Genomic DNA, 24362 nt, shown 5'->3' with positions numbered 1-24362 from the left:
GAATTTTTATTTTCCTTAAAAATTATTGAAACGTAAAATAATTTATACATAGTACACCACTGACAAAACCACACACCAATTCAAAATAAAAACTTCACTACAAATATGAAACCCAATGCAGTATTAAAGGGGAACTTCAGCCTAAACAAACATACTGTCATTAACCACCCTGGCGTTCTATTGAGATCGCCAGGGCGGCTGCGGGAGGGTTTTTTTTTAATTAAAAAAAAAACTATTTCATGCAGCCAACTGACAGTTGGCTGCATGAAAGCCCACTAGAGAGCGCTCCGGAGGCGTTCTTCCGATCGCCTCCGGCAAGCATAAGTAACAAGGAAGGCTGCTCGGCTTTCCTCGTCGCCATGGCGACGAGCGGAGTGACGTCAGTGACGTCAGCCGACGTCCTGACGTCTGCCGCCTCCGATCCAGCCCTTAGCGCTGGCCGGAACTATTTGTTCCGGCTGCGCAGGGCTCAGGCGGCTGGGGGGACCCTCTTTCACCGCTGCTTGCGGCGGCGATCAGGCAGCACACGCGGCTGGCAAAGTGCTGGCTGCGTGTGCTGCTTTTTATTTCATCAAAATCGGCCCAGCAGGGCCTGAGCGGCACCCTCTGGCGGTAATGGACGAGCTGAGCTCGTCCATACAGCCAAGGTGGTTAAGTTACATTAGTTATGTTAATTAGAATAGATTGGTAATATAATTTTTTACCCACCCTGTTTTAAAAGAACATGCAAATGTTTGTGATTCATGGGGGCTGCCATCTTTGTCATGGGGGCAGCCATCTTTTTGGTTGAAAGGAGGTGACAGGGAGCATAAGACAGTTCCAACTGTCCTGTGTCCTGATTACCCCTCCCAGCTGCATGCGCTAGGCTTCAAATGTACAAATTCAAAATGAAAAAAAAAAAAATAAAATAAATAAAATAAAAAAATTGCACCAAAACAGCAGAATGAGAACAACAACATCAGAAATCCCGTCATGCTTTGTACAGCATCAAGGGAAAAATGCCCGGGCAGTTTTCTTCTGTGAGGCTAAAAATAAGGCTTTTATAAGAGAAACAAAGTTCTGATGCTGTGAAACTGTTAATGAAACACCAAGCCTTTTCAGTTCTGCTAAGTCGATTTTTAGTCTGGAGGTTCACTTTAATGATGAAACCATACATCTTATCAGCTTATGCACCACAACAACTCAGAAGCCCTTCCACTCAACCAATGAATATGCAGTGATCAGGGGCATAACTATTACTCACCGGGCCCCCCTGCAGAAATTTTAAGCGGACCCCCCCCACGGACCTGCTCAGGGCCGTTTTGGGGGGGCTGGAGGGGTCTCACCATGAGGGGAAAGCTATGGCCACACTCGGCGGGGACGACCCCCCCTGCACTCCCCTCCAGCTTCAATAATCATAGGTGCAGCGGCAGCTACATACCTTCCACGCGCTCCAGCGCAGACGTTTCTCTCTCTAGTGTCTGACGCGACATCCCGTTTATACAGGAAGTCGCGTCAGAGGCTAGAGAGAGAAGCGTCCACGCTGGAGCGCACGTAAGGTATGTAGCTGCCGCTGCCCAGCGGTGCACATATATAGTTATTTAAGCTGGAGGGGAGAGCCTGAGGGGAGAGCCTGAGGTGAGGAAGGGGGGAGGACTGTCCCCCCTCCCCACCAAGTGTGGCCATAGCTTTCCACTCATGCTGCGACCCCTTCAGCCCCCCAAAACAGCCCTGAGCGGGCCCCAGGGGGGGCCCGGTCCCCCTGCCGGCGCATGGGCTGCAGGCCCTATTGTTACGCCCATGGCAGTGATAGGATCCAAGTGTGTGAAGGCTACAGGGTTTGGTAGCTAGAATGATCAGACTCCAAACACGGGAAAGGTCTTCACATGATGTTATTCCTGCAGTATCGATGACTGGGACACAGGCAGTACCACAATCACTTTCGATGCAGGTTTACAATTGTTTTAAGGTGTCAACATTACTATCACCTTTGACTTTTGATCTCTCCTCCTCTTTTTTAGTGGAAGCATCATCACTAAATTCATCATCATCCTCTTCATCCTCATCTGGATGATGTAGTGAAATAACAGTGTTTTCTGGCAGATTTAAATCTGGACCAACAATGACCTACAGATGAATATAAAACAAATTACTGAGTAGAACTTCAGAGTTTAGTCACATTAATAATTATGCACTGAATAATATAAGTTCTGTGGTTCAGTGTTGGTCATGGAGCAGATCTGCCAATGTCACATTAATAGAAGTTGAAATGATTTTGTATAGCTTTTCAGCAATCTTATACTGATAATACTTATGCCTGATATTATTAATGACTGTATCCTGACAGACTCATAATTGAGGTCTGGAGCTCTACACATGTCAGACTGCCATTGCCTAAGTATGCGCGGATACAAAAAAAAAAAAAAAAAGACACAAGGATTTGAAAAAGACACTGACAAACCACAACAAATCCGTACAGATAAGGGTGTTAAATTGGTAGGAAACACATATCAAGGAATATAAATTTGCATTAAAACATTGGTGTTGGAATGTAATTCCGGTTCCTTGGTTTGCAGCTCCCGCTAATTGTTCAATCGGTATACTGTGGTTGACTTTACCATGTCCACCAGGACACAGAAAAGGCGGAGTTCGGGGATGGAGATAAAAGGACACAGACTAGAAGGAGCACACCGGTTTGGACAATCAAGAGCGCACCCCTGCCGCAAGTACTCTGGAAGAGCATTATTAATTGGGGCAAGACATGGGTGACCCGTCAGCTGGCTCTAGGGCACCATACTTTCTACAGCAATAGTGGCGGTCTCATGGATATTTAATACAGCTCAAGCTGAAATCTATTTAAAGTGTGTGGCAGGAATAGAGTAGATTTGGATCAAAGTGGGATCCATCTATTGGGCTTATCGGTTAACGTATGGCCACTTTAACTTCGCAGGCAAATGCTTTTATTGTTGAATAGATCTAGACACTTATGATAGTCTTTCACATTTCAAAGGAGATAATCTATGAGACTGAATAATGTTAATGTCAGATTGCTGAAGCCACCTACAAAATCACATGAAAAAGCATATAACATAACATCCGTTTTAATTGGTTCTGATCCAGCAATGTACTACACCTGAAGAAGACACTTGAAGCTTTGAAAGCTTGCAATAAAACTATAAAACTACCGGTAAGTACAGTTGGTTATTAAAGGTATTACCTGAATCAACTTTTGTTGGTTTAAAGAGGGCATGTTTGAATAATATGAATATGACATTAAGAACTCAGCATAGCATATGACTAATGGTAGGGATTAGATTGTGAGCCTGTCTGAGGGAGAGTTAAGCGACAAGACAATATACTCTGTAAAGCGTTGTGGAGATGTCGGTGCTATATCAATACTTAAATAATAATAATAGATTGCTATGCCATTTTCCTATGTGCACGGCATAAATGCCTCAAGTAGTACTCTAAGTAAACTGGCCTTATACATTTTAGTATTACACAAATTCATACAGAATGATATGGTGAGAATATGGTAGCCTTCTTGACAGAGGAAATAAAAGTCTACACTAGTAGGATGCACTGTATGACTGCCTTCATCCCTCTTTGTGTAAAACCTATCCGGGCTCATTACTCGTCCCCCTTTCCATTACCTTTGAAGTCAAGACACAATGTGGATTAATGTGCACTCTTTTCTTCACAAAAACATTATTGCAAATTATAGATTTTCTGACAGTGACGTCATCTTCAATATGAACACCATCCCAAATGTACACATCCTCCAGCACTACTCTATCACCTGGCAAAAGAACAGAGAAATGATGAGGTGAATTACCACATTAAACATGTGCATAAGTGCAAAACATAAAAACATAGCTAGAGTACTGCTCAACTGAACATAGAAGATCTAAAGTGGGCCAGAGACCACTGACAGCTAAACAGCGCCATCAAGTACAAAAGAGGGATTAATCACATTTCTTTTACAATTACATTTTTACAGTCAGGCTTCATCTAGTCTTTACGATTACACCTAAAATACTTTGGTAAAAAGCAAAAAAATATGTTGCAGCTATTCTCTAAAATAGAAATGAAATGATAATCAAGAACAGTCTTTGAAGTTTCAAATTACAGCAGGTGCTGGCAAAGAGCAAGAAACAACTACTAATTTGACCACATTTAAACTTTTACTGTCAGAATGCATTACAAAATTTTGTTCTAAACGTACAAGTAAATGGCCGTTTGACCAAATTTGCCTGTGGGTGCATGCACGCGCACACACAGTTAGCCAAAATGTACTGTGTATACCTAGGAATGCACAAGCAATATTTTTTTTCCCAAATGGGTCCTCCCGTACATTCCCGCCTTCCTTTTTTGAACACACTTTCACAATGTTTGTTGTTCGCGGCTGCACACAAAGTTGTTAATTGCTTGACACTGGTGTATGGGCGTGGCTACATCACACTCTCGGGAGGGGAGTAATTTCTTACCATGGTGCACCTGGGGATGTATGGAGTATATATACTCGAATATAAGCAGATTTTTGTGGACCAAAAAAAATGGTCCCAAAGGTGGGGGTCTCGGCTTATATTCAAGCCATAACAATGCCCAAGTGACACTTCATACATATTTTTAGCTGCTGCATTTTTTTTTACCCCCGGCTTATACTCGGGTTAAATTTTTTTTTTTACTGTTTTATGATAAAAGTTGGGGGTCGGCTTATAATAGAGTATATACGGTACATATTTTTGTGACAATACACAATGTTATTATTTCTGTCTGAGATACCTTGATAAAGGTGGACCCTACGAGGCCCTGAAACAATTGTCGGTTAATGGAGATTGTAGGTTTACGCGATTTTAACTTTCTGGTCGGAACCACCAAACTCCATGGGAGTGCAAAAAGGAAATCTGGTGATACAGAGTTTCCCCTTGAGAATATTTGAAGAAGCATGCTATCAGTTTGACTGGTTACATCAAATCTAACTGCCTGGTCACAATCGGGATCAAATTTCCCTTTTACTTCCTGCTTTAGGTTACACATGGAGCAGACTTGACACGTGAACACATAATTGTGATCAGTCAGGATAACAGAAATTAATCGTACGCTACCTCCAGGAGGGTACTTATAGTAGAAACTGATCAATATTAACATTGTTCCTTCTTAAAGGGAACCTGAGGTGCAGAACACCCACTCTGACTGAAGTCTGACTAGACATGCTTGTTTCAGGTATGTGGGTCGGATACTACTGCAGCCAAAGAGATTAGCAGGATGTCAAGCAACTGATACTATTTAAAAAGAAATCAATATGGCAACCTCCGTAAGCCTTGCACGTCAGGTTTCCTTTAGACCCCCTCTCCCATTATATTACATCAAGCTTAAATCAGGTCTCACCAATTCTGCAGTTCCTTCCAATACTGGTGTTGCTGATGTTACATTCTGCCCCAATTGTTGTGCCACAACCAATCAAAACATTTTCACGCAGAACACTGCCATGCCCTCGGCTGACCTCTGACCCTCTGTAAATATTGTGACGAGAGTGTGTATAATTCTGCGACTCCTGGTCAGTGAAGTTAGTTTCTGGAGTTATTGGGTACAGCCAGCGACAAAGGACATCTGATGTTACAGCTTCATACATGGAAAGGTTGGAGACACGTGCACCATATTCGTCTTGAGTCACATGAAGATGAATCTGATTTCCCAAGATCTGTATACAAACACAATTATATGAGTATATAAACCAGTGCATCTCAAACCGGGTGCCACATCCTGGTGCGCCATGGCAACACAGTACTCTTCATCAGGGCTGGGGATTTCCACCCAGACGATATAATCCCATGCACTTCTCCGTCCTTTGCTACACTCACCCAAGTATATTGCATAGGATGAGGTGGGCAACCTAATATTGGAAGTAGGGCTGCACGATTTTAGGAAAAAATTGAAATTGCGATTCTTCTTTTAAAAATTGCAATTTCAATTTTTTTAAATTGAGCTTTAGCACTTAATTCACAATGCGCTCAGTATAGTTTAGCCCAGTAGGCGCCTCCAGTATAGGTTATTTAGGTAGGTGCCTCCAGTATAGGTATGTATATATAGCCAGATCCCCCCCCCACCCCCTTTAGTGTATATAGCCAGATCACCCCTTTAGTATACATAGGCACTGCGCTGTCCTCTGGCCCCACCATTTATTATAATACATGTAATTTTAATACAGTTTCACCTTCAGGGTGATGTTATATTAATTGCATGGCAAACGGAGATAGTGTATGGGGGTGGGGTCTGTGATCTTGCTGGCAGGGGGCTAAAACACTCTGGACTGGACCAGGAGTGTATGAGGGCGGGGGACGGAGCCTAGTGGTAGCGGGGTCTGTGTGCTCTGTGCGAGACAGCGGAGCTTCACAGAGCAATGCATGTATGAAGGCTGTGAAGCCTCCTGTGATGTCGCTGCTCGGATTCCGTGATGATGCTGGGGACAGTGCGGACTGTGGTGGAGTGAGAGGATCCAGAGTGGCTTCACCAATCGTTGGATCTAGATGGTGTGACGGCGGTGGCAGGCGCTCCTATAGAGAGCAGCCCAGCTCCTCCCATTCCCTGGATCTTCTCATCACGTATGAGGGCGGTGGGGGGGCGGAACCAGAGTGGCACACAACTTTGCCAATAGCCGGATCTATGTGGTATGACTGCGCAGCGGTAGGTGGAGCCGCACGGACCAGCATAGCAGGGAAAGGGGAAAACCTCAGCTATTGACGATCCCGAGATCGTTTTAACAGAAACCGCGGTTTCGGTTTAAAACCGCGAAATCGTTCAGCCCTAATTGGAAGCATATCTAACCATACTGGGGGCACATCCAGCTATCTATACTGTGATGGGGGGGGGGGGGCTGCCTTAAACTGGGAGATCGTTTGGCTCCTATAATGGGGAAAGGAGAAACCTAAATAATACTTGGGAAACATCTGGTTACCTATATTGGGTTAGGAAACTGCCTAATACAGGGGGAACATCTGACTACCTATACTGGGTTGGGGGCTGCCTAATACAGAAAGCATATCTGGCTAGCTTTACTGAGATGAGAGGAAACCGGCCAACTACTCTGGGCATATCTGACTAATTATACTTTGGGGGCAACTTAAGACCGGGGGGGGGGGGGGGGGACCCGCCTAATACTGGGGGCACATCTAACTACCTATACCACTTTTGGACTTTGTGTGCCAAGGGGTGTATTGAAAAATGTCAGTAACCAAGGGTGCCCTCACATGGAAAAGTTTGAGAACCACTGTTATAGGCTATTCTCCAAGAAAAGAAAAGTAATTCATGGAATGTAGTGTAGAGTTTTTTTGTCACATAATGTACTAAAAACTAGAGGTCTTTCTTTTTTGAGCAAATTTCAGCATTTATAAAGCCGACTACGGGTGATCACAGAAATGCAAACTGTTCCAAGTTCATGCAAATTCTTAAGCAAATACAGTGATGTGAAAAACTATTTGCCCCCTTCCTGATTTCTTATTCTTTTGCATGTTTGTCACACTTAAAGAGCAACTGTTAGCCCCCAAATTGAAATTTAAATCTCTATTGCAATGTTTTATTTAGTATTTAAGTGAGTCAAAAAGCCAATGCAGAACTTAAAAATCAATCTAATTTTTTTACTATGTACTCTTTTCCCCCAGCTCCGGACGCAAAGCCGCATATCAGATACTGCTTAGCATGCAGAGCATGCCTATGTCTGGCCGACCCCCCTCTCCCCCCCCCAGGACCAGGTGCCAATATATTCTCCCCACCAAACAGCTGACCGCTCTGACACGGAGAGAGAGCGGGAGCACTTCCAGCGCCGCCACCGCAGAGCAGCCGCCGCCGAGTCACATGTGATTCTCTCACATGTGAGAGAGATGCACGGCGGCGGCTGCTCTGCGGTGGCGGCGCTGGAAGTGCTCCCGCTCTCTCTCCGTGTCAGAACGGTCAGCTGTTTGGTGGGGAGAATATATTGGCACCTGGTCCTGGGGGGGGAGAGGGGGGGTCGGCCAGACATAGGCATGCTCTGCATGCTAAGCAGTATCTGATAGGCCGAGCTACTTACTGGTAGTAGTGTTTCGGCGAATCCTCCAGGACAGCTCCTCCTGAGATTATCATTGATCCCCTCCCCTATGGAAACACATGCAAATGTCAATTAATTAAACAAATTAGCTCCCACTACATAGCCAGTTACCTCCTGTGCTTCCCCAGTTCTAAAAAGAGTACTTAGCTCATCCCTTATTCTCATAGCATGTTATTATATTCATTTAAACATATACAACTCTTAAGTGGAAATAGGGCTGGGAACTAAGGCAGCTGTCCTGGAGGATTCGCCGAAACACTACTACCAGTAAGTAGCTCGGCCTTTCTCTCATCATCCTCCAGGACAGCTCCTCCTGAGACCAGCGAGAAACCGTTACCTTAGGGTGGGATAACTTCCTGGAGCACTTTGTGACCAAATGCCTGATCCTGGCTGGAGAGTAATTTGACTCAGCAATGCTTCACAAATGTTGAGTGTCCTGACCCTGTTGCCGCTTTACATATCTGGTCTAGTGAAGCTCCCGATCTCTCTGCCCAAGAGGTTGCCAAGGATCTAGTCGAGTGTGCTCTAATATCTGAGGGTGTATTACTGCCTACTGAGTTATTTTAACGTAATCACCTCCCTAATCCATCTAGCTATTAAGTTCTTGGAAGCATGTAGGCCCTTCCAACTACCTGCAAATAGCAGAAAAAGATGGCTTGACCTTCTCCAGTGTCGAGTTGTCTCTAGATAACTGCTCGTCTTACATCTAGTCTGGCCAATCTTTGCTCTCCCTCTTTCTTAGGGTTAGTGGAAAAGAATGGTAGAATGATTTCCTGAGACTTATGGAAAGCTGTATCTACCTTGGGTAATATGTTGGATCAGGTTTGAAGACTATTCAATCAGGATGGATGATCATATAGGGGTCCTCCATGGACAGTGCCTGTATATCCCCCACTCTTCTAGCCGTTGTAATGGCTACCAGGAAAGCTACCTTTAAGGTCAAAAGCTTAATCAGCATTTCCTCTGCTGGTTAAAAAATAAATAAAAAAAAAAAAAAATTGTGACATCAGAATATCTAGGACTAGTGACAAATCCCACGGTGGAGCAACCCTGCTGGAAACCGGCTGGGATCAGGCCATAGATTTCAAAAAAGTTTTTTTTTTTTTTTTTTTTAAACATGCAGTTCAGTAGATAATTGTCTACTCAAAAACTGATGATGCTGAATGATGAGGGTGCTGACTGCTAAACCTAGAACTACACCATGCTACAAAAATTCCAAAATAAAATTGAATATCATTTGAAATAATATTTTCCCTTTCTTTCCGTAAGCAAAGGGTTTTCCCGACCCGGTTATAAATCTTTCTAGTATTCACCTTTCTACAATTCAGCAAAGTAGCTATGACTGTCTGAAAATCAAATCCTATATTACTTAAGGGTTGCCCCTCAGGATCCAGGCTGTAAGATTGAGAAAACCTGGGTCTGGATGGACCAGGTCGCCCTGCGTTAGTAGGTCGGCTTCCCATATTTGCATGAGCAATGCCTCGTGATCAGCCAATTAGGCTAAATTTGCAAAGCCAGATTTGACAGGTTTAACTTGGTGCTTGATGCACACACTGTAGAAAAATACTCTGTATATTGCCCAAGCTACAGTTGGGATACAGGATGAACATCTTCCCAGGAGCCACATATCTTGTCTTACTGTGACAGATTTTACTCCCAGCAGTGTATGTGTACCTTCGATTTGAGAATCCATATTCTTTATCGGCAACCAGAGATCTATCGAGTCACAACTAGTGACCTACCCAGAAATCTATTTCAGATATCTGCAGATTCAAAATCTTCCTTAAAGTGCTTCAGCGTTGTAAGACAAACTGAATATGATCTTAGGAGCTTCCTTCCTTTTTGCAGCTTATCAGAAGATGGTCTAGAAAATGGCTATATAAAAAAAAAAACCTTCTGTATTGATAGAAAAGGCTGCTATTGTTATCATGATCGTTCATACAGATCCTGGGAACACTAGGTAACCCATAAGGGCTCTTTCACAGTGCGACACTAAGGTTGCACGTTATAAAAAAGTAATAACGCAGACTAAGGCCCATTCACACTGCCCGCGTTTCCAGCTGCATTTTGGAAACGCGTGCAGGAGGCAGACACGCACGACAGACAGTGCATAGAGTGCACTGTCTGATGTTCCCACTGCACGCGTTCCGGACCTGTGCGGTCTGGGAACGCACGCTGTCTTTGCAAAAATGCGCGGCTGTCCCATTCACTTTTCAGTGCTGGGACCAGCCACGCAACGCATACAAACGTGGATGGCGTGCGTTCGCATGTGTTGCGTTCCGCATGCGTGGCCGTCCGCGTTTGTAATGTGAACGGCCCCAACGTATGTGTGACATTCACAGTGCTCATGTTGCGTTGTTGTAACGTGCAGCAACATTTAGAAAGTGCTACATGCTGTGCGTTCTCTTGGTTATTAGCTACACTGGACTATTTGCACATGCTCAGTAATGTTTCTTACATGTGATGCATGCGCCATTTTCGTTCTACCAGTATGCAACGAAAACGGCGCACCGCAAGACACAACGCAGTGCAATATAATGCATCAAACGCAAAGTCCTCGTGTGGAGGAGCCCTAAAGGAAACGCTTTAGACTGCAGCTAAAGCATTCAGAATTGAATCTGGATTGCTGCTTAAACTCTAATGCGCTTTTGTCCAGCCAGACTCAAGGCATCCGAGCTGCAACCATTAGGGCATGCTCATTAGGCAGTAGCAACCTTAGGGAGTCTTGCCCAAGAACTACTTCTACAATAGGTGCAGGCTCTCTGAACAAGAAGAGCCGAGGTGTAAACCCTAGTCACCAATCAGAGGCAAAGCCTTTATCACCATACTAGCTACAGCCCCTTTTCCTGAAAAGCAAACTTGCTATTAGAAATGCCAATGCATAAGCTTTGCATATAAGTATCTGAAAAAGCAGTATTGCAAATCAATGTGCATAATCACTGCACCTAATCTTATCTGAGATGCACTCCTGTGTCAGAAAATCTATGCATATAATCATTGCATACGATTAGCATTGCAAACAAATTATGCGTATAAAACTGAAAAGTAAACTAGCTGACCGACCTGCCATCCACAGGAATACAGGATTCATAAATCCCTGTACTGTGACCAGTACTTCAGTAGGAAACTCTGTAGTCAAACTTGAAATACATTGAGTAATAATTTCCATTGAGCAACCACTTACTTGCTATAAAGGTTCCTGTATCCTCAAAGGGAATTTTAGAAAAGATTTAAAGACATTATCTTGTCAAGTACTTTATACTCATTTCCAATGAAGTTAATCATGGATTTATGGTCCATGCAACCCAATAAATCGAATCAAACTGCATCGCACAAAAAAACTGCACAGCGCAGATGGGGCCCAAACCAGCAATCTCAAAATTGACTGTTTGTTCCAAATGCATTACATGCAATCCTTTAGCAAAGCTATAGGGAGTGCCCATCCCCCAGCCTCTGTTTCCCCTCAAGGAGGAATCTGAAACCATTGGATGATAAAACACCTGAGGTCTCTCAGCCCGATTAGACTGGATTACCTCTAATGGAAGCTCTTTAACAAATTAAATACTTCCCAGAAAGTGGTCATTGAAAATTGGACAAACATTGAACCTGTTATCACCTTCATGCTTTACCCCTGACAAGTATAAGCATTACATCAAGGTTTCAGATAGGGTACTGCAAAGCAAATCCCACCAGCCTAGACTGAGATCTATCAGGATAGAAGGCCTGTAGCTCTGGCTTGTACTGGCTTGTGCGGCTGGGCTCACACCCTGAGAGGAGGAAAGCTCCATGATGGCAGAGGGAGCAGCAGATCCTGGAGCAGCGTCAGCCTGGGGCTGCTAGTAGCTGCTGCTGCCTCTCGGTATGTCTATTGGAATAGACGCCGCACAGCCAGCGGAAGTTACAGAGTAGCGACTTCCACCGGGAGCTCCCATGGAACACACGCCCCCATGAGTTTGCATCAGTGCAATCATTTCAAGGAGGATGAACTTCCGCAACCACCAAGGTGGAGTGGAGCTCCGCCAGGAGACCTGCTGCCTGACAGCTGAGACGGTCGCCTGGGATCCCCCGAGAGGGATGCTCCTGATCTTACTGTTTAAAAGGGAACCTCCTTTTAAACGCTACGCTGCATAACACATAGTGCAGCTTAGAAATCCTGTTCATCACAACCATAATACACATTTGAGTGAGAGACAGGAGATAGAGAGGTACCTGTAGCTGAGTGCTTGCTTACTCAGGGTCTGCAGCCTGTACCTTATCACTGTCCGCAGTAGAGGAATCAGACTGCTTCATCTCCATCTGCTTCTGACAGTCTCTGGTGCCCCACATGTGCTCAACGGCTTAAAATGCCGTCCTCGTGTGCTCAGCGCCGCCCCTACGGTCAAAGGAACCCTTCCTGCTGGCACCACCAATAGACGCCCTGGACTGGCGGAGCTTTCGTCTGCCGACCTTAGGCAGCCATGCGGAGAAGCTGTCAGCCGCTTACATGTGTTCAGAGGACACCATATCAGGGGCAGCCATGAGGGAGGATAGAACACACTCACTCCAGAGCATGTTAGATCGACCGGGAGTGAATGAAAAACACCTGTCATATCACACTCTCTGTCCGCTCCGCATACCAAGCAGGAACTGCCCCCACATGAGGAAAATATATCCTATCTTTCCACTATAGGTGCAAACAAGCTCCCCTATAGTCAAAAACAACAAACAAACTGCAGTGAGCCATGGGTGAGCTGGAAACAATGAAGAACTGGGGAAGCACAGGAGGTAACTGGCTATGTAGTGGGAGCTAATTTGTTTAATTAATTGACATTTGCATGTGTTTCCATAGGGGAGGGGATCAATGATAATCTCAGGAGGAGCTGTCCTGGAGGATGATGAGAGAAATGTGGCTTTGCGTCCGGAGCTGGGGGAAAAGATTACATAGTAAAAAAATTAGATTGATTTTTAAGTTCTGCATTGGCTTTTTGGCTCACTTAAATACTAAATAAAACATTGCAATAGAGATTTAAATTTCAATTTGGGGGCTAACAGTTACTCTTTAAATGTTTCTGCTCATCAAAAACCGTTAACTATTAGTCAAAGATAACATAATTGAACACAAAATGCAGTTTTAAATTATGGTTTTTATTATTTAGTGAGAAAAATAACTCAAAACCTACATGGCCCTGTGTGAAAAAGAAATTGCCCCCTGAACCTAATAACTGGTTGGACCACCCTTAGCAGCAATAACTGCAATCAAGCGTTTGCGATAACTTGCAACGAGTCTTTTACAGCGCTCTGGAGGAATTTTGGCCCACTCATCTTTGCAGAATTGTTGTAATTCAGCTTTATTTGAGGGTTTTCTAGCATGAACCGCCTTTTTAAGGTCATGCCACAACATCTCAATAGGATTCAGGTCAGGACTTTGACTCGGCCACTCCAAAGTCTTCATTTTGTTTTTCTTCAGCCATTCAGAGGTGGATTTGCTGGTGTTTTTTGGGTCATTGTCCTGCTGCAGCACCCAAGATCGCTTCAGCTTGAGTTGACGAACAGATGGCCGGACATTCTCCTTCAGGATTTTTTGGTAGACAGTAGAATTCATGGTTCCATCTATCACAGAAAGCCTTCCAGGTCCTGAAGCAGCAAAACAACCCCAGACCATCACACTACCACCACCATATTTTACTGTTGGTATGATGTTCTTTTGCTGAAATGCTGTGTTACTTCTACGCCAGATGTAACGGGACACGCACCTTCCAAAAAGTTCAACTTTTGTCTTGTCGGTCCTCAAGGTATTTTCCCAAAAGTCTTAGCAATCATTGAGATGTTTTTAGCAAAATTGAGACAAGCCTTAATGTTCTTTTTGCTTAAAAGTGGTTTGCGCCTTGGATATCTGCCATGCAGGCCGTTTTTTCCCAGTCTCTTTCTTATGGTGGAGTCGTGAACACTGACCTTAATTGAGGCAAGTGAGGCCTGCAGTTCTTTAGAGGTTGTCCTGGGGTCTTTTGTGGCCTCTCGGATGAGTTTTCTCTGCGCTCTTGGGGTAATTTTGGTCGGCCGGCCACTCCTGGGAAGTTTCATCACTGTTCCATGTTTTTGCCATTTGTGGATAATGGCTCTCACTGTGGTTCGTTGGAGTCCAAAAGCTTTAGAAATGGCTTTATAACCTTTACCAGACTGATAGATTTCAATTACCTTTGTTCTCATTTGTTCCTGAATTTCTTTGGATCTTGGCATGATGTCTAGCTTTTGAGGTGCTTTTGGTCTACTTCTCTGTGTCAGATAGCTCCTATTTAAGTGATTTCTTGATTGAAACAGGTGTGGCAGTAATCAGGCCTGGGGGTGACTACAGAAATTGAACTCAGGTGTGATAAGCCACAGTTAAAGAGAACCCGAGGTGTGTTTAAAGAATGTTATCTGCATACAGAGGCTGGATCTGCCTATACAGCCCAGCCTCTGCTGCTATCCCAAACCCCACTAAGGTCCCCCTGCACTCTGCAATCCCTCATAAATCACTGCCATGCTGTGAGGCTGTGTTTACATCTGTAGTGTCAGTCTCAGCTGCTCCCCCGCCTCCTGCATAGCTCCGGTCCCTGCCCCCGTCCCTTCCCTCCAATCAGCAGGGAGGGAAAGGATGCAGGCGGGGACCGGAGTTCTGCAGGAGGCGGGGAGAGCAGCAGACTGACACTATAGAGATAAACACAGCCAGCTCTGACAAGCTGTTTGTCAGCAGCATGGCTGTGATTTATGAGGGATTGCAGAGTGCAGGGGGAACTTAGGGGGGTTTGGGATAGCAACAGAGGCTGGGCTGTATAGGCAGATCCAGCCTCTGTATGCAGATAATATTCTCCAAACCCACCTCGGGTTCTCTTTAAGTTATTTTTTAACAAGGGGGGCAATCACTTTTTCACACAGGGCCATGTAGATTTGGAGGTTTTTTTTCTCACTAAATAATAAAAACCATCATTTAAAACTGCATTTTGTGTTCAATTATGTTATCTTTGACTAATAGTTAACGGTTTTTGATGAGCAGAAACATTTAAAGGGACTCCGAGCAGTGCAAAAACTATGGAAAGATGCAAATCATTTTAAAGCTCTCTTTCTCCTCTTTCCAATGATATATAAACCACCGCCCTACGTCTTTTAGTTTTCGCTATTTTCGCGATTGAAATTGCCGCGGCCGCGATTTCGATCGCGAAAATAGAGAAAACTAAAAGGCGTAGGGCAAGGATTTAGGTGTCGTCAGAAAGAGGAGAGAGAGAGCTTTAAAATGATATCCATCAAGCCATAGTTATATTGTATTACACAGGCCGACACTTTCCCCAGTGTCAGCAGCTCCATTCTGCTGAATGCAGCTGCTGACTTTGACAAAAAGTCGCCCTGTGTAATACAATATAACTATGGCTTGATGGATATCATTTTAAAGCTCTCTCTCTCTCCTCTTTCTGACGACACCTAAATCGTTGCCCTACGCCTTTTAGTTTTCTCTATTTTCGCGATCGAAATCGCGGCCGCGGCAATTTCAATTGCAAAAATAGCGAAAACTAAAAGGCGTAGGGTGGCGGTTTATATATCATTGGAAAGAGGAGAAAGAGAGCTTTAAAATGATGTGCATCTTTCCATAGTTTCTGCACTGCTCGGAGTCCCTTTAAGTGTGACAAACATGCAAAAGAATAAGAAATCAGGAAGGGGGCAAATAGTTTTTCACATCACTGTATATGCAGCTTGAAAATGGACCAATCAATATAAACCCGGGTTTGGTCCATTTCAAACTGCATCCATTTGCATAATTTCAGAACAATTTGCATCTCATTGATCATCCCTAGAGCTCTATTGCAACACTGTTCCTGAAAGTAGCTCACAGCCTAATGTCACTACTACAAATAGCCAGAGAGATGCCAGTTTTTCGAGCTCATCCAAATTTGGTTGGAATTTTGACCAAGCTTGAGAATGGGAAAATTCAAATATGCATCAAGGGCAATTCATTGGTCCAGTTCCCAGCTGTACATAAATGAACACCCAAATTCAGAATAATAATAAAAATAAATAAATAAAAGCAGTTCACTGATCATCTTTAGTACCTACCATAGACCTAGTCTACCTACCTGTAGCCTATGGATAATTTGGGGGGAAACAAATTAACCAGTGTGGGACCGCAGATAGTTAAAACTATGTCGCACTTGTGGCTGCCTAGGCCTGATGCTGCATAGTTTTAACGCTAGTGCCTCCCAAGCATTTGGGCACATCCCTACCACCACAGAGCTCCGCTGTCTTTAGTTCCGTGTATTGTTCAGGAGCAGTGACCTCCTGATAACTGTGAGCCAAACCCAGTGATCAGCAAGAGATGAAAAGAAAAACAAAAATCCTCAGGTCCTTAAAGGGGCCAGAGGCTGTGTGGTCCGCAAGAAGTTCATTTACTGGAATCTCTTTGGAATGTGGAAAGAAAACTGTATCCAAATAAAACTGCAGTAACTATGGGGAGAACAAACATTTTACGAAGAAAGTGTCCTGGCCAGGAACTGAACGCTAGTGTTCCCAGCAGAGACTGCTAACCAATGAGCTACTACTTTGCCTAAGCTATGTAAACCACCACCACACAACATACTTAATTACAGTGGAAAAACCTTACCTCTTCATTAACAAGAATACCGCGGACAAAGTCATCCCTAGTTTGGTAGTCAAAGTTGTCTGTGAATAGTTCTGCTACCTAGAAGGTTGAAAGTGAGAAGAAAAACCCCTTAAAAGATAGCGTCCAAAAAAAAAAGAATTACAAGTTCAATATGATCTGTATCTATAAAGACAATTGTACTGGAAGAAATCACTACCTACCTGCGGGGAACAGATGCTAATATGACAATCCAGCAAATCATGACGCAGCTCTACTTCATCAATGTTGCTCTGGAAGATACCCTAAAAGTGTGTATAATATAATAGTATAATCATTTGCTCAAAAGTATTGCCAGGGTTCTAGAACATCTAAGGTACCAAAAACATTCACATTAAATTACAATAGACTAATCTCATGTCTGCAGAAAATGATCAAGATTGATTTGCTTTGCATTTCCAGTAACATAACTTATAAGCAGGGTTTAAAGTCCATCTCTTCATACAGTGAAGGTGGCTATAAACCTGCAGATCTGCCATCAGACAGCTCCTTTCCTGATGGAAACTGGTCAGAGAGGGATATATTGGATATATTGTCTGCCCACACACTGCAGACAGATGTCCAATATATTCCATCATGCAATATATAGGAAGTCGTCCTAGCACAGCCAACCCCTCCCCCCCTCCACTAAGTGTATGTGTCACTCTACCCCATGCCTACAGTGAGTCTTAAAGGTTCACCTGTCATGCCAGCACAAATCCTCACCTCCTCTATTGTCTGGGGTCACCGCGGGCACCTTAACCACATGACGTCACATGTAGTGACTTCAATTGTCGCAGTGACAAATCAAAAGATGTCGGAAAATGGAGGAGGCAAGCAGTCGTGCCAGCATGACAGCCTTCAAACACTCACCAAGCCCATGGGGGGGGGGGGGGGGGGCAGTCTGTCAAATATCTGCCAGATTCAATAATTATTATCAAATCCACCAGATATCAATGCAGAAAATCAAGTATCAAATGTATAGGCATCCTTCGTTTCCAAATGTCATCTTTTAAATCAAATGAGTCTTGTTGCAAAATCCCCTTCAATTACGCAGATCAGGTCACATGTAAGTAAGAGTTAATAGCAGGGTCTCTGGGTGGGTGAGGCTGCTTTAGGCTTTGGGTTGGGCATGATAATGCTATTCAGACTATAAGGAAGTGGGATACAGAAAAAGTTGTCTAACACAATGCAGTCTCCAGCTCCAGTAGCCTTTGAAGCAGGAAGTGGATAGTGGAAGGGTTCCTGACAGGGCACTTTAACAGTAATGCATTTGACAACAGGTAATCAAGGAGCATATAGACAGATAGCAACAAACCTGGCCATGTCTACACAGAACTAAACAAAATTTGTGTTAGGCATTGAGACTTATAAAGCACATTGAAGATTCTTAGACAACAAGGAGTTTATCCAATGCCTCAGAAGGTATGTACACACATGCACAATAACTATCGCCCATAACGATTGGGACCTGAACCCTTGGGCGACAGATCTGGGCATGAGATCATGTTGCCTAGCTACAGTGGAGCAACGTATACTGATGCTATGGAGGGGGAGAAGGAATGAGGAATGTCTGTGCAGGGAAAAAGATGGAGAGGCGCCCTTTGTAGGGAGGGAAACTCATCTGTCACTGTCATTTTTAAAAAATTCCAGCATACCAGATCTCTAAACAAAGTCAGGAGGCAGCAGAACTCACAATGGATTATTGGCCGAGGAGCTATTATGTCTTCTATGTGTATGAGGCTTAACATTTTAAACTACACAGTCTAATTAGTGCATGATAATACAGTATTCCAATATTTCTCAAATATTCCTTTCAGTAAAGGTAAACAATAGTAAACAATTCTGATTACCCCTCACTGGCATACAAGATTGCAAATATATTCATGCATAGTAGTACAACAATTTAATAAACTGTAAGGGCCTAATTCCACTAGTTCTGCATAAGTTTTTCTGCATTCAGATTTCTGGATGTGGCTATTTAGCTCCTGTTTCCACTACACGCGTATTCTGGATGCAGAAAAACTGACTCCAATGAATGCCTATGGGCCTGTTTCCACTAAATGCGATTTGCAGATTTCTGCATCATGCATCGTTTCCCATTCAATAAACACGTTGGTGGAAACAGGCCCATAGACATTCATTGGAGTCAGTTTTTCTGCATCCAGAATCTGATGCAGAAATCTGCAACATGCCATCCATAATTTTTCTGCATCCGAAGAATCACATTTAGTGGAAACAGGCCCGTACGCATTCATTGGAGTCAGTTTTTCTGCATCCGGAATCCGCGTGTATGGGAAACAAGCCCTAAGGGCCTACTTCCACTACATGCGAATTCTGAATGCAGAAAACTGACTCCAATGAATTCCTATAGGAAATCTGCATCAGAAATATTGCATTTAGTGGAAACAGGCCCATAGGCATCCACTAGAGTCAGTTTTATGCATCCAGAATCCGTGTGTAGTGGAAAAAAAGGCCGTAAGACATGTATACTGATGTAGGGTATAGCTTTACGTCAGTGGGCAAATAAACTAAAGAAAATAAAAAGTTGTTAGTGGGCTACAACAGTATCCCAGGAATTAAATATAAAAGTAACTTTTAGAAATAAGTGGGGTCAATTATCCAAACTCAAGAGTTGAAGGTAACCTGAAGTGATAAGTATATGGAGGCTGCTGTACTTATTTTCTGTTAACCACCTGAGCGGTTTGGAAGAGCTCAGCTCGTCCATAACGCCGCAGGGGATCGCATGGCCCCGGGTGGGTTTATTTTTTTAAATAAAAATTGTTTTAGATCATGTAGCTAGCACTTGGCTAGCTACACGCGTCCCCCGATCGCTGCCGGCACCCTCTGATCCCCCCGATCGCCACCCTTATACATACCTCCCCCCGAAACCCGCGATGGCGCAGCCCCTCCAATAGCCTCCAGGAGTCGCTATGGGGAGGATCGGGACTGCGCATGACGTCATGTCCGATCGTTGCCATTGCGAACACAGAAGCTGTTCAGGGAAGTTGGGGTTCTCACGGGATCGCGGCTAGGTAAATATAGCCGGCGGCGATCGGGGGGGGGGGGGGGGGGAAATCAGAGCAAGCCGGGGGACTTGAGGCACATGTGTAGCTAGCCTAGTGCTAGCTACACTATTTAAAACAAATTTAAAAACAAAAATTTCCCTCCCGCGGATGTTGCGTTTGCAATTGAACGCCAGGGATGTTAAATAATACCAGCTGCCTGGCAGCCGTGCTGATCTATTTGGCTGCAGTAGTGTCTGAATAACACCAGAAACCAGCATGCAGCTAATCTTGGCGCTCCGGGAAAGAATAGAAACCAGTATTGGTAAAAATGTATTTTACCCACTGCTGACTACAAAGCAGTGGTACCCAAGATCCCCTGATAAAAAGCTGGATGTCGATGTAGAGTTGAGGCAGCGCAGGGTAGGCCTGAACAAAATTGAATTGAGCTATTTCTGTTCGAAATTGCGATTTTTATTCGATTCACGATTTCCTTCAAATCAAGCTGTCTTACCTTGTTCCCTTTTTCTTCTTCATGCCTCCTCTGGGTCTCTCTCTTGCCCCCTTTGTGTCTCTGTGCCCCCTCTGTGTCTCTCTTTGTGTTCCCTCTGTGTCTCCTGTGTCAGTCTCTGTGCCCACTCTGTGTCTCTCTACATCTCTCTGCCTCCTCTGTCCCCCAAGCTGCATCAGTTCTGAACATAGCTTCCAGCACAAGTCCAGGGATGCCCGTCTATCCACTTAGCCTCCTGCAGGCTCTAATGCACAGAATACTTCCTGTATGTCATGTGACATACAGGAACCCAGAGTTTTGCCAAGCACAAGAGTCGGCAGAGGGCGATAGAGGAGGGAAAGTATGTCCAACGCTGTGGGCCGCAAGCACCGGGACTTTGGGAAAGTTTGAAGGCGCTTGTTCAGACTTCCTCATGTGGAAATGACATGATTGCAATATTCGCCACTTTGACGATTCTGAAATTGTGATCTTGGTGATCGCGATTTCGATTTAAATTCGATTTATCTTTCAGGCCTAGCGCAGGGTATCACATTTATACACATATCACTTGAATTGGTATCAAAAAGGGATAATACACAGTAGATGACAATACAAATCAAACCATATGTCATCAAAATATATTTATTGATGACATATGGTTTTATTTTTATTGTATATTATCCCTTTTTTATACCAATTAAAGTGATTTATGTATAAAATGCAATACCCTGCGCTGCCTCAACTCTATATATGTTACGGCCAGAACCCGAAGTGTGGCCACTTCTAGTTCTGGCCGGCCACTTCGGGTTCTGGCCGGCCAATGTGCGAAGTGGCTGCAGAGCAGCGGCCAATGTTAGAAATGGAATGTTTCCTTTTATTATTAATGTAGTTTTCCGGCCGTCTCTGGCCAAATGTAGCAAAACAGTTAATTTAATTAAATGAAGCTGGCGGCAATGTAGAAGGATGAAGCCGCCCGGCTTCCGCTCCGCCTCCTCTCCTCCGCCCCTGCCTCTCTCTCCTCCCCGATACTGGCAGCGGGGGACATGCGTGTGTCCCCAGAGTCGTTCGTCGCGGCAGGCAATCCTGTCGTTCGTCCCTGCAGAGCGGGTGCTGGCAGAAGCAATGTCTGCAGCCTCCCCGCTCTGCTTTCCTGGCGCCACGAACGACTCTCGGGGACACGCGTGTCCCCGCCGGCTGCCCGAAGAAGAGAGAGAGAGGCAGGGGCGGAGGAGAGGAGGCGGAGCCACCAGCTTCATTTCATTAAATTAACTGGTTTGCTACATTTGGCCGGAAAACTACATTAATAATAAAAGGAAACATTCCATTTCTAACATAGGCCGCTGCGCTGCGGCCACTTCGCACATTGGCCGGCCAGAACCCGAAGTGGCCGGCCAGAACTAGAAGTGGCCACACTTCGGGTTCTGGCCGTAACATATACATGCAGCTAACCTTGTCAGGTCTGACAATAATGTCAAACAACTGATCTGCTGCATGCTTGTTCAGGGTCTATGGCTAAAAGTATTATAGGCAGAGGATCAACAGGATGCCAGGCAACTGGTATTGCTTAAAAAGGAAATAACTATGGCAGCCTCTCACTTCAGGTGTCCTTTAACTTTTGGCGTTCACCAGACTTGATTGATTGACATTCACCATTGGAAAGTGGTATCGCTTTAGATCTTGGCTTTTTTGATAGAGTAGGATTCGTTTGGTTTTGCTATCCATAGCAATTATAACATCATCCTCCTGACACCTTGTGCGATGACCTGGAGAGGACTCTTTGAGGATCATAGTCATAACTGAAACATTCTTCTCTAGTTTCCGTCGTGTCCTACAAGGTACGATACAAAAGAATTTAGCAGCATAAAGAATAAGTCTGAATTGAAATAAAGAATTTACAAAAAAAGTCTGCAGTTTATTACCTATGCTCCTCTAGTGCTGCCTCAATGTTTATGTTAGATACTACATCTCCAGTGACTAACACGAAGTCTGATCGGACTAAGGTTTTGGCATCTACATCTCTGAGGACATCTCCAAGTGAGCGGTATAGCTCAGATGTTACTACACGGACTACATTAGAGCTTGTAGGTCGGCACCATTTAGAATTCCTGCAAGAGAATGAAATAAGATAGACAGGTAGCTACATGTATAGTGCAAAGGGGCTTTTATACAATTGTTTTAACTGTATTCAGTATGATGTTTATTAATACAGTCATGAGAATGAGAAAGTATAACAGTTTTAAATTCTAAGCGTTGATACGAACCAGCGACACGTCGGGAACTCCTGCATTGTCCCCTATGTGTTCTGCCCCCAAGCCTCCCCCTCTCCCCCGTGACTCCTGCATGTTCCTCTGCCTCCCTTGTAGGAGCATGGACGAGCGGCAGCAGCGGGGTCACCTCCTCCACAGCTCCCATGGCGAAAGCAGACCTCTCATCCTTCCATGCGGCTCCCCCAGTGAAGGCTTCTGCTGATGGTGCAATCAGCAGAAGACGTTACTAGGGGTAGCCACACGGATGGATGAGAGGTCTGCTGTCGCTGCGGTAGCTGGTGAGCTGCTGCTGCCACTTATCCATACTCATACAGTGGAAGCAGAGGAACATGCTGGAGTAAAGGAAGCAGAGCAGTACAGCGGGACACACTGCGGACAGAAGGGAACACATGGGTACTCAGGAGGACACAATCACTGGGGGAGAACATCTACAAGATGCTCCTGGAATATGGCCACACCAAGTTTAATATATATATATTTTTTTTTTTTTTCCCCTGGTTTTTGCCCTCTAAACCTAGGTGCTTCTTATATTCTAGAGACTTATACAGCAGCAAATACGTTATAACCTATAATTAAATAGATTGTAAAATCACCATGAGCAGCAACAACTTACAGTGTTCTCCCCTTTGAGCCGGGTGGCATGAAAAAGTAGGTGGGTGGGGCGCGACCACAGCAGCTCAGGACCACAACACAGGCAACAAGTGCTCTTCCAGACCCAATACCCCAATGGTGCTTCAACAACATGCAGTGCAAGGTCCTTACCTCAGGTGTTCTTTTATGTCATTTGCCATCCAGCAGCAAAAAACATAGGTTTCTTTAACCCCAGTGGCGGTGAGGAATTCCAGTGTATAATCTATTAAAGCCACATTTGCAAGTGGCAAAAGAGCCTGTAACAACACAAAGTAAAGAAGTGGTAATGTATTTACAGATTGTGCATCCAAGTCTTTTATTGTTCAGCTACACTTGCAAGGAAATATTTATTAGCAATCCTGAACTTCAAATAAACTCTGGAGATAAAATTGTATGTGTATTAGAAATAGCAGAAAGAACTGTTCCTGATGTCTCACATGATAATGTTCATTTCCAAAGGTCATATTTTGATAATGAAATCAAAAGCAGCCAAGTCAGTGGGACTCAAAATCTGGTTCATTCAGCTCGTAACAAATAAATAATCAGCTGTGAGCTGGAGACAATGTTTGCAGAGCCAGATACAATTGTTTTGCTTCTGTTTACTCAAAATAAATGGGAAAAAAAATACAAAGGGACATCAGACAAGCTATTAGTATGTCCAATACAATAAGTACTACGTAAATATTAAATTTTGAACTCTAAGCACATTATCTTATACAGTGTTCTCCCCAGGGCTAATTAGGTGGGCGGGCCGCCCGGCTGATTTGAAGCCCCGCCCGCCTGTTGTCATGTGCTCGCCTGGGGCTTCTAGTAAACTTCACTTAGGAGCGCTCCATTGCCTGCTTTCAGTCAGCGCCAGCCTCGCACAATAGCAAAGGCTGATGCTGTACACTGAAGGAGCGCTCCTCTGCCTGTCAGCTCAAGTGTTCTGGTGAGACAGGGAGGGATTGGCTGGGCGGGTTGTAAGGGGCGGGACTCCTGCTCCGATTCTTCCTACTGCTCTCCAAGTGATAGGATCTGTTTTATTACGGTGCCTCTCACTCTCGTTAATGAAACCGGAGAGAGCAGTAAAGCAAAAAAAAAAAAAAACGCCCACACAGCAGCAGCTTCCAGGAGTGAGATGAGAGCCACGTGAGTCTCCGGGACAGCCTCAGAGCGGCTCACATAGTCTCTCCTTCTCCTCCAGACTGCAGCTAAACAACATGCCTGAGTAGTTGAAAACGGCAGCTGCACGTTTAATCCAGCTGGAGGGAGACACGGAGATCAGGAGAAGTGATGCCCC

At 44.4% G+C, this 24362-nt stretch overlaps 1 protein-coding gene and 1 non-coding gene across 2 annotated transcripts in view; both read right to left on the bottom strand.

The window, feature by feature from the left end:
* Positions 1-24362, bottom strand: part of EIF2B5 (eukaryotic translation initiation factor 2B subunit epsilon) — a 68386-nt gene that overhangs the window by 29008 nt on the left and 15016 nt on the right. The window contains exons 2-9 of the mRNA XM_068281299.1: positions 23213-23337; positions 22103-22288; positions 21834-22011; positions 16874-16954; positions 16674-16751; positions 5371-5683; positions 3633-3778; positions 1968-2106 (exon numbers count right to left, since the gene is read on the bottom strand). Of these exons, the coding sequence (XP_068137400.1) occupies positions 1968-2106; positions 3633-3778; positions 5371-5683; positions 16674-16751; positions 16874-16954; positions 21834-22011; positions 22103-22288; positions 23213-23337 (1246 nt within the window). The remainder of the gene's footprint in view (positions 1-1967; positions 2107-3632; positions 3779-5370; positions 5684-16673; positions 16752-16873; positions 16955-21833; positions 22012-22102; positions 22289-23212; positions 23338-24362) is intronic.
* LOC137505458 (small nucleolar RNA SNORA71) lies at positions 1801-1932 on the bottom strand. The gene has a single exon (XR_011020071.1). It is a non-coding gene; the product is annotated as a small nucleolar RNA SNORA71 (small nucleolar RNA).

This window comes from Hyperolius riggenbachi, chromosome 4 (assembly GCF_040937935.1).
Source record: "Hyperolius riggenbachi isolate aHypRig1 chromosome 4, aHypRig1.pri, whole genome shotgun sequence".
Classification (NCBI taxonomy): Eukaryota; Metazoa; Chordata; class Amphibia; order Anura; family Hyperoliidae; genus Hyperolius; species Hyperolius riggenbachi.
Note: the sequence above shows the minus strand (reverse complement) of the source record. Positions and strands in the feature narration are given on the sequence as shown.